Consider the following 10771-nt stretch of genomic DNA (forward strand, 5'->3'; position numbering starts at 1 on the left):
GGTGACAGACAGCAGCAATTTTCTTACTCTGGAGGGAGTGTCTCAGCCTTCTATAGGTCAATGGACCTCCGTAAATGTTACTTAAGTCATGACCCTTGAATTCACCATTTATTTTTCCCTCCGACTCCTGGCATACATTTTCCTTTGCCAAAGAAACCATGGTATTTGCTACCTTCTCCTCATGGCAGCGGACCAACATGATGCTAGCCACACAGTGCACTACGGTGATAGGTGTCATGGTGAGACAAACAAGGCTGCTGTGGTAGACCCTTACTTTTCAGGGATGACTGGCCTTGCCCCGAGGTTAGACGGCAAGATTCATAGCGTATGTTGCAGGTGAAAACCTGACTTACCAATATCAAAAAGGAAAGGAAAGGAAAATGTCTAACGTTTTGATAGCTGTCAGCTCCCCCAGACCTGACGAGATCTGCAACAACTGCTGAACTTGAAGCTGCATGATGAGTTCACAGTGAAGTGTCACTCTCCAGGATTCTGCTGTTTTTCTGTTCTGATCAGACAGGAAGGGTTAAGGGGGAACATAATAGAAACATATTATCTTGAATCTTTCAGACCATGGAAGGCATCATGAACACCTGATATTACCAGGTAATAGGGTGCTCATTACTTCTGGCATACTTCTTCAATTGGGAGAGAATGTCTTAGCTCTTACTGGGTTTCTTATACCACTTCTCTCCTCTCATGAGTAAAGGAAGCAGTGTAGGACCTGAGAAAGACAAGTGTGTAATTCAGCTGTACATGTGGTAACTAGGGAAGCAGTGTGTGTGTGTGTATTTCTGTGTGTGTGTGTGTGTGTGTGTGTGTGTGTGTGTGTGTGTATAGAAAGGGTCAATCAGCCCCAGTGGGATGGACTCAGGCCACAATTTCATCTATCACCTGGACTCTACAATCCTCATTTTGATGGTTACCACAGTACTAACTTGGGTGCTTAATGATGGACATGTTCCATGTTCCAGCAATCCCCCTGAACTGTTTTTCTTCTTTCTCAGTGAAAAGTAAGAAGATTTATAATATATCATCATAGCATCACCCCCAAAAATTCCCTTCACTGAGGTAGCTCTGCAGTCAGACGTGGTGGAGGCCTCTAGTCTCAGCCTTCAGGAGGCTGAGAAAGGAGGAAAGCTGGGACCCAGAAACTCAAGACTAGACAAGGCAATATAGTGAGACATGTTTTAAATGAAAGAAGAAAAAATAAGGAGGAAGTGAGGGAGGGAAGGAGGGAAAAAGAGGAGGGAGGGAAGGAGGACAGGGAGGAAGAAATCTTCAAGTCTGTGCTCTGGATCATATATGGGAATTGGTAGTGGGGGTTCCTTTCCATTGTGTGACTCAGGCCTGTGTTCACAAGATTTTGTCAGTGATATCAATCAACAGAACCTTAGTAAGTTGCCTGTTTATTTCTGTCTCGGGCACGTTATAATCCACTACCATCACTGTACTATCCAAAGCCATTCTAATACTGCTTCTACAGTTGTGATGACAGCCACGGCCTCACCATCACTGGCACTTAGGTACCTCTCCAGCTGGTGACGCTATCATTCTCACTGAAGGGACCATTTCAGCCACAGCTAACTCCCTCTCATCATCCCCAGCCTACAGGAAGTGGCCACTAGGCAACGTTTCAAGCATGTTGGCGGCCATCATCAAACAGCAAGGAAATGGTTAAATGGGTCACACACAATAACCCCAACCATACTAGCTCCATATGCCTTTTGATTCTCACTTGTATGTGATTCTAAGTCATTTCTAATATTCATCTCATTTTAATGTAGGCCACTGAGCCCATGCTTCTGCTAAACAATTGACAAACCATAAAGCCCGACCTCGCTGGTGAGTATGAGTTTCAACTCAAGAATTTCTGGTATGTTATACATCTACCAACAATTTCAGTTCATGTTACAGATGTTTCATCTGCTCTAGTTAGCATCCAGAATCTGGGACTCTATTCTTATGCATTACCACAGATGAAAGTCTGCCAAATCTTACTATTGTTCACCGTCTCCTATCCACTGGTTCCCCTGGAACATGCCATAGAGTTCTCCTAGATGCAATGGTACTCTACTGAGAGTAGAGAAGCGCATAGGGAGGTTCAGCCTCCCTTTGGAGATAGCTACCTTGGTTAAATTCATTGTAAGAGTTTGTGTAACAAAGGCCTGTGCCAGTTGATAACCTGACTGCTTTAGTTGGTCAAGCATGGTCAAAGGGATTGAGGAATTCAGGTTCTCAGATGCATCCAAATCTACTCAAATATTCACACTGCAGTTCTTTGGGTCCCTATTCTTTTATAACCAATGCTACAACGTTCACATAGAAGAACTACTGAGGTTGTGGACTTAAGTTTTACCTCTGCAACCCACAGGAATCAGCACTGTTTGGAGACATTTCAGGTGTGCAACTACGAAGTACAAGAAAGCCTTTGATGGGTAGTCATACAAACTCCTTGTCCTCCTCTGAACCAAGAATTTAAAAATTGAGCTAGTTGTCTTTCCGTATGCCCTGTATTACAATCAGGAGCAGCCTCATTGCTGATCTTTACATTGCTCGTTTGCATGATAATGGTATAATACAGCAGCCCTGTGGTCTGCCCAACGCTTGCCTTTAATTACAATTCCCACTACCGGTCATAACTCAGCTATGTGCCTCATGAAAACAGTATCACATTTCTTACTGAACATTAGGTTACTGCTCCCTAGAAACCCAAGCAAGGCAGATAGCTAATTCCGTATCATCTTTAGAGCCATTTCTCAGTTGTGTTTACATACAGTCTGAATTATATAAAGTTCAGTGTATGAAACAGATATCATTTAAGGTATATCAAACACACACACACACACACACACACACCTCAAAGGATTGAATGTTGTTACAATTATTTAGAAACTTGAAAACATAAAAGTCAAAAAACTACCTTTTGCTTTGACTTCCAACATGTATGACTGCGTCTGCCACGATTGTTATCATAACTGTTCGCATATACAAGATTGATACACTGGACCACACAGGCCGGCTGCTGTGAACTTATCTGGAAGTTAAGGTGCCTTCGCTAGACTACTACAAGATGTATCCGTGTCCTCTGCCTTCTTAAGGTTTCAGTTTTTGCCCTGTGTTGAAAAAGTTAGTCGTTAGAGAGACACAGCTCACAAGGGAAACAAATGCCAATCTGGATTTTCAGTCTCTGCAACGCTGAGGAAGAACCCAGAGCACGGCACCTTGAATGGATTCCGTACGCCAATCAATGTCTAACACACGAACAAAGATGGAGCTAGAATTATGAGGTAATTAGTCTTTATGGTAAACTTCTAAGATGAAAAAATCTCAACTATAAGAAATGTATTCCTCGGCCTCACCTGGTTGCTCTTTTGCCTCAAGGCCCCCAGGAGATTTTCTTAGTGCAGAAAATATTAGATTTTACTTTTATAAGGGCTGGCCTAGTTCTTCTAACAAAGCTACAGCCCTTCTTTCCTTCTTCTTCTTTTCTTCTTTCTTTTATTTATTTATTTATTTTATGTATATATGAGTATACTGTCACTGTCTTCAGACACACCAGAAGAGGGCACTAGATCCAATCACAGATGGTTGTGAGCCACCATGTGGTTGCTGGGAATTGAACTCATGACCTTTGGACGAGCAGTCAATGCTCTTAACCGCTGAGCCATCTCTCCAGCCCATCTTCTTTCTTTTTTCTAAATACAAATGTGGAGAGAGGGTACTTTTTTGTGTTCACAGAACATCTTTAAAAGTTTTTTTCTGATTGGACCTGAAATTAGAATTCATGTGAAATCTAGGGATGTAGCTCACAGCCAGAGCTCTTGCCTTGCATGCATGAGGCCTTGGTTTCAAACTCATCACTGAGAAAGGAAAAATATATAAATATATTCAAGATGAAACTCTGTGTGAACAGGTAATACTCTTAACCACATGATGCGCGTGTGGAATGTGTTGTCCAAGATGCCCAGCTTAAGGACATTAGAACATAAGCCAAAAGGTGGGGTGTGACTTGTTAGCATAATGCTTCCATATCATGAAGTCTCATCATCTACCCACACAACCTCATTTCCAAATAGCTAGGTAATCATTACTCTTGAAAGACTGGTTCACAGAATCCTTCCTTCACAGGGAGGAGAGCCTCAGTTAAACAGAATGTAGCATGGCTGATAAAAGACTTCTAACTAGCACCTTCCTCTCCCTCCTGGCCAACGCGAAGGAGAGGAGAATTCTAACCGAAGAAAAGGAAGAGCTGGCTTCTCTCAAGACACGAAGGAAGGGAGGAAGGCTGAGTAGAAAGGGAGGGAACCAGGGGATAGGATTCGGATGGTTGGGGTCAAACTCTTAAGTGGAGAAGAGCTGAGAGGACAGCTCAGTGTGTGAGGTGTCCAGTTCTAATGAGATGGAGAGTGTCAAACATTGTAGTCAATATATAGTGCCCAAATTGGTGTGGTATTAATTAGGTAGCACAATAAAATAATCTCTATTTCCAGGTTTTTTTTCCTCATATATAGGGTAACGGCATGGCACATACAGAACAAATCTGTAAATTAAGATGTTTCTTTCTTTTTTTTTTAAACAGTTCACCTTATCTTTTATTTTAAAAAGCTCACAGTTTTCCAGTGTTAAATATATGCACGGTAAACTAAAAAAGAAACTAAGCCAACAACACTGCTGAGTCCCCGGCCATTACGTTTTGGTGCATTTGTTAGGACAATCCTTTTACATTGTCAGACAAATACAGTCTCACAATTGCCAGGCCATCTCTGCCTGTCACTATCTTCGTCATCTCTCCTGTCTAGGGCTCATGAACACACTCACCTCAGAAATGGGAGAACCTAAAGCAGACAGACACCAGCCTCGCAAGCTATGTGGCCTTCCGAAGCCCACAGAAATAAGCCAATGGCTCTGTTAACTGTGGCTTTTATTCTCAAGCTGGTGAACCCAGGGACACAAGTAAGCTACGTTGCCACCAAGTGCTACCCAAGGGACAGCTGTGCATGATTTGCTTATAATGTCTGCTTTCTTTCTTTCTGTTCTTCGGGAGACAGAACTGGGGAAAAGAAATCACTGAAATCCCTAAAAGTCTCCTGCAGTTGGCTTTTAGGACTCCTGTTGAGAACACGCTGGCTCCTTGTCCCTTTCTACACAGTAGCCCTCAGCCACGGACAACAGAATGAACTGTAAGCTGTGGTGCTGGCAGAGCCCACATTTCAAGACGTGAACATCAGTATCTGTTCTAAAGCATGTTCAGATGCCAGGACTGTGGCATGGAAGAATGAATGAATTAGTAATGCTGAAGCCGAAACTAGCAGCCAGCCAGTGTCTGTCAGGCAACGGATACAAGAGCACAGGGTGGGGTGGGGGTGGGGCAGCTGCGGTTCTCGACTATACTGGAATGCTGGTTGTTCAGGTGTTTATCGTCAAGTGTTTGAATGTGCAAATGTTTATTAATAAACTCTCTATTTTCTATTTAAGATATTTTCATCAAAGGAGTTTAACACCAAAGATGGCGCAACCCTTGTTCACTGGGCATCAGCATCAAGGCATGTGGACTGTCCTGTGATGATTCAGAAATTATCAAAGCTATTAGGAAAGGCTGTCATTTAAGCATCTAAAGTCATATTCCATAAACTCATTATAAGGACTGAGTGACTTAAATGTGGGACTCTAAGAGTCTCCTCAGAATCATTTAAGAATATGTTTCTTGTCTGAAAGCAAATTGAAATAATAATAATAATAATAATAATAATAATAATAATAATAATAATAATGCTACCATAAAAACAAGCTTTTAGTTCTACTACGTTCCTATAATCTCAGCACTCTGGATGCAAAGGACAGTGGGTAGTGAGTTCATAGCCAGCCTGAACTACATAGCAGGACTCTGTTGCAAAAATAAACAAATGAATACATACAAAAATGATAAACTTTGAACCAGAAACTCTGAGACCTAAGATCTAGTTCCGTTGCTTTTCAATGTAAGAAGTAGGCAACCGAAAATAAATTAGGGTAGAAACAAATAAACGATTGACAGAGTCACTTTTCCCACAGCAGTAGTGTATTTATTGTGCTGAAATTGAATAGCAGGGAGTGAAGGCGTCTGGGAAGCCAGTACAGAATGTTCGCAAAGATTTACACATCTCTAGTCATTACACACTGGCAAAAAACAAAGTGTTGATCCTCTTAGACAGCACGATTGCATGTGCTGCTCGTTTTTGTAATGTTCGTGACTGCATGCCCTTGGGGGAAAATGGAATCTCAATGCACAATAAATACTTTATAATTTACAAAATGTTCTGAAAGTCTGTACAAACAGCAGACATCCTACACATGCAGATTTGACAAGTTGAAAGATTTAGAAATATTCATGCTAATTTTTGTCACATTTTCTCTTTCCATATGATCCCTCTGTGACGTTCCCTAACAAATTTATCTGTGTAAAAAAAAAAAAAAATGTGGAACAACGTCTCTTCTGCAGTCTTCCAGTCACCCGTTTCAATTACATGAGATACATCCTTTGTAAACACCACATTGGACTTGAGAGATACGACTTGGTCTCAATTTTTCTCATCGTGTATTACTAAGTAACACCTTGTAGCGGCAAGCATTGAATTTTGCAATCATTAGCACCAAGGAGTCAAGATATTGCACCAAAATGCATTTACACTTCTTTTCTAGTTGATAAGGAAGATTTTTTGCAACGTAGTCACAAGGGGAAGTAAGCATTACTCAGAGTTAGACACATTGAAAGAGATGGATAACATCACAGAAATGTTTGGTTGAGCTATTTGTAAATAAAATAAAATAAAAAGTAAATTGGAAAGTTAAAATTAAAATTTACATTAGAGGACTCCTTGATTTTTTTTAAGTAAAATTTATTTCATTTTAAATGTTCTTTCCGACAGAAGAGGTAGGTATATTTCCACGTATGAAAAAAAATCAGCAACAGCCACAAATCAAAACAAAGAAAGCCCTGATAAAAATCAATCCACCCTCAGAGTTCTAAGTGCATGTAAATGTGACTATCTTAGATGTTACTAACAAAGACATGAGTTCTTTCATGTTTCAATCGTACAATAATCTTAATTCTCATAATACAATTCTGCTAATAATAGGAGTATTCAAAGGCTACCTTCCTCATTACAAAAAAATATATATAGATATATTGTTTCCCACAGTGATTTGTGCCATAAGTCATGGTGGCCTTTGGGTCACAAGACAGGATTTTACTGTTATTCTTTCTTATCTTCACCAACACCATCATCATCATCATCATCATCAAGCCTCTAAGATTCTACAAAGATTTCGCAGAGCTTTCAAATTTAATTATGGCCAAAAGGGAATATTCTGACTAGAAGTGGAAAGGTTTGACCACAAGGGTCAGTAAGTAGATCCAAATTCAAATGTATGTTCTTGTTCTGTCTCTGAACAAGAAAATGTCAGATGATTTGCAACCAGTAGGAAACTAGTGATTTAGAAAAAAAAAAATTTTTTTTTTCATAAAATTGTGTTTCTGTGATCATCTAAAATTCAGACTGAGGAAAGAGTAAATGGAAGATAGGCGAAATTTCCACCTATTGCACAGGTGGATGTGAACAGGAGGAGAGGCTCCAAGGTCACATTGGGATTGCTTTGGTCTGGACAACATGAAGGCTAATAAAAAAAAAAAAACGTTTAAAATAAAAACTTCATAAATAAAACATCTGGGTACCATATATTGAAAGGTTTACTCAGTCTGAGGGGCATAGACTCTATCTGCCTTTCTCCCCACCCCAGACCCTCCGCTTCTGTTGCCCCTGAACTTTTAAATGACACAGGAGTTTCCTCACTGTCTACCAGTTAAGGCCCAGTCAATTTACTCTCCTTTTGGCTTCCCGTTTTTCTGGGGTTTCCCATTTTCTAACACTTTCTCTGATTTATTCACGCCGTTCGCTGAGATACCATTCGTGGAGGTCTTTCCGGTTTTTGCCTGCTTGGGCTCATTGTATGTCCGAGTGTAGAAGTTGAGGAAGAGGAAGATGAAGCTGATGGCGTAGGCGATCAGAGCCCAGTGCATCCACTTGGGGAAGGGGCAGTCGGTGTAGAGAGACAGCGCCGTGTGCCCGATGGTCACGTGGAACTGAACCTGAAAAACAGAAGCAGAGGTGCAGGGAACATTTCGTCAGAGCAGGAAGAGACTTCGAACAGCAGCATCACAGACTCCTACAGGGCTTGTCAAGGTGCGAGCTGTCCTCTACTGTTTGAGGGTAAGAGTGCTGCCTCTCTCTCCCTGAGATCACAGTTCAAATGCCACCTGCTGAGCAAGGGCATTCTAGTGATTTCCACAGATCACCCATCGCAGAGCCTTCGTGTTTGTTTGTAAAGTGGTGTGATGGCTATCAGAAGCTGATTCCTGAATCTGCTGCCTCCTCTACTGTGGTTTCCGGAGGTAGGGCTCTGCCTTGCTCACTGGCCAATCCAGAGTCCCCGGCACAGAATTTGGACATTTGAATACTCGCTGAAGGGCATGTAAGGAGAGGGAGCCAATGGCCAACAAAAGATAAAACAATAGTATTTATAGGGTCTTTATCTTCTTTTTTTTTTTCTACTTAAGCTGTGACCAAGCAGCTACATTCACTATATGCTTTTTAATCACATCTTTAGGCAGGAAACAAAATAATGGGGGTTCCCTGATATTCTCATCCATGCACATCATTGTAATTGGCTCAGCCCCGACCCGCTCACTGGTCTCCTTCCACCCCATCCCCGGAACAATCCTCTTCCTGCTCTCACACCAAATAAAGTACATTCACCCTAAAAATGAACCGAAGCTCATCAAGCCGCTCACTATCTTTCTCCTGCAGACAGGCAAGTCCCCATCTGAATAAACACGTTTTAAAGCCTTATATTCCAGTTAAAATCAATAAATGCAAAAAGAATCACTTTCAATTTTATGAATTCCTGGGAAGAGAAAATTCAAAACAGAAGTGTTCGAAGAATAAACTTCAATTCTGGTGTACTAGTCCCTGGATGGTCTAAGGCACAGAATTACAAACTCTGTACCATTAACAGGGGTGAACTTTTTTGTAAGACTGTTATATATTTAAGTGTTTGGAGAAAGCTGACTCAGAAATTCAAGTTCAGCACCCTGTTAAGGCCCAACTATAGTTTCTTTGAGAAAGATCGCATTATTCACATACATATTTAATATTATTTCATTAAATATTAAGATAACTTGATACACACACTTCAGTTTATATTAACTTTTATAATTCCCATGGCAAAATGCCAAATTTTTAGAACTTGTAATTTCACAATGGTTCTTAGAACCTGTACCACTGAGAAAGGGTGTGTTGTGTATAGGGTGTAGTTGAGTATGATGTAGCTCACAGACAGCCTGGAGGCAAACCCTGACGAAAGAGATTAAATACTTTATAGGAGCTGGGTCACCTCTTCATGTCCTTGGGACCACCTACCTCTCAGTGCGAGGAATAAGTTCTACAAACTACACCACGAGCTTTCACAGTGCTGGAAGAAGTTCCTTCAAGCCTTTCTTTACTAATGAATCCTTCACACCCAGCATTCCCCAAAGGCTGTGCTTCCTGTTCGGCCAGGCAAGTATGAGGCAACTCAAAGCAGAGATGGATATTTCTAAATGCGATCCCATTGATAAAAATGATGTGTACACTATGATTAAAGCATATTAGAATATGTTCTGAAGCCTGGAAATTAGCGTGGATTTGCATTTTCAGTTTGATTACAGGCCACTCCCAAGCTCTGTACAGTGCTTTGATGAAGGCACACTGGGGTGTAATGAGAAGCCCTACAAGGAGGAGCTCCTGAGAACCGTCTGCCTGGAACGCTGGGAGTTCAAATCCTTGGTTCTGCTGTTCAAGCACAGGGTGTTTCAGAACTAGAAAGAGTATCCCTTCTTGTCTTCAATCCCTTCCCCCACCCTTCCCTGGCTTTGTCCTTCCTTGGCTACATGTATATGGTCTGTTAACAGGAAACAAAACACGGGGAAAGTGGAAATTCAAGCAAGAACAAGAAAAAGAGAATAAAATAGTAAGGTAGAAAACCAAGAGTCACTCACAGAAAGCATTTTTCCAGTCATACAGGAATCGATGGCACAGTTACTTTGTGGCACAGTTACATTTTAATCGTTCTTCCCACAGCTGGTTATACAGACTTTCTCTTAGAGGGACAGGCTCTGAATCCAGTCTTTAGAGGCTTTCTAAAGCAAGTGGCCATGGCCAGTCTACCCAAGAGTGTTCAAGTAGAACCAAGCCAGTCTTGACACTGTACCTTGCTTATAAAGTTGATTTCATGATGGGAAACCACCTGAAAGCAACTTGGCACTTTACAAATAATAAACTTCCAATGTTAACTATTTTGATTATCTCTCTGCCGACAACCGGAAGTAGCTTTTCAGAACATTTAACTCACCAGCTGCAACATGGTCAGGTATCTCTTCCACCAAAGATATTTCTGGATCCAGGGGCCGAAGGCCGTCAGCCCATAGTAGGAGTACATGATCACGTGGATGAAAGAATTCATCTGGGCCCCGAAAAATGCTGTTGGGAAATAAAGGGCAACCATAAGGAAACTATTATGGGTCAATGAAGACACTGAGATTAAAAAGCGATCCCACTGATAAAAATGGTGTGCACACTGTGATTACAGCATATGAGAATACTTTCTACATTGCTTCCTATTGAAATTACATCACATCCTACACATTCTCAACTAGAAGTCAAAGCCTCTCAAATTAAGCTTGATTCTTTTTTTT

The 10771-nt window shown here is 41.2% G+C and overlaps 1 protein-coding gene across 1 annotated transcript in view; it reads right to left on the reverse strand.

Moving 5' to 3' along the window:
- Positions 1-6043: 6043 nt before the first annotated feature.
- Positions 6044-10771, reverse strand: part of Elovl4 (ELOVL fatty acid elongase 4) — a 27221-nt gene continuing 22493 nt past the window's right edge. Inside the window, exons 5-6 of the mRNA XM_031343208.1 lie at positions 10429-10556; positions 6044-8128 (exon numbers count right to left, since the gene is read on the reverse strand). Of these exons, the coding sequence (XP_031199068.1) occupies positions 7859-8128; positions 10429-10556 (398 nt within the window). The 3' untranslated portion in view covers positions 6044-7858. The remainder of the gene's footprint in view (positions 8129-10428; positions 10557-10771) is intronic.

Source organism: Mastomys coucha, unplaced genomic scaffold (assembly GCF_008632895.1).
Source record: "Mastomys coucha isolate ucsf_1 unplaced genomic scaffold, UCSF_Mcou_1 pScaffold23, whole genome shotgun sequence".
NCBI lineage: Eukaryota > Metazoa > Chordata > Mammalia > Rodentia > Muridae > Mastomys > Mastomys coucha.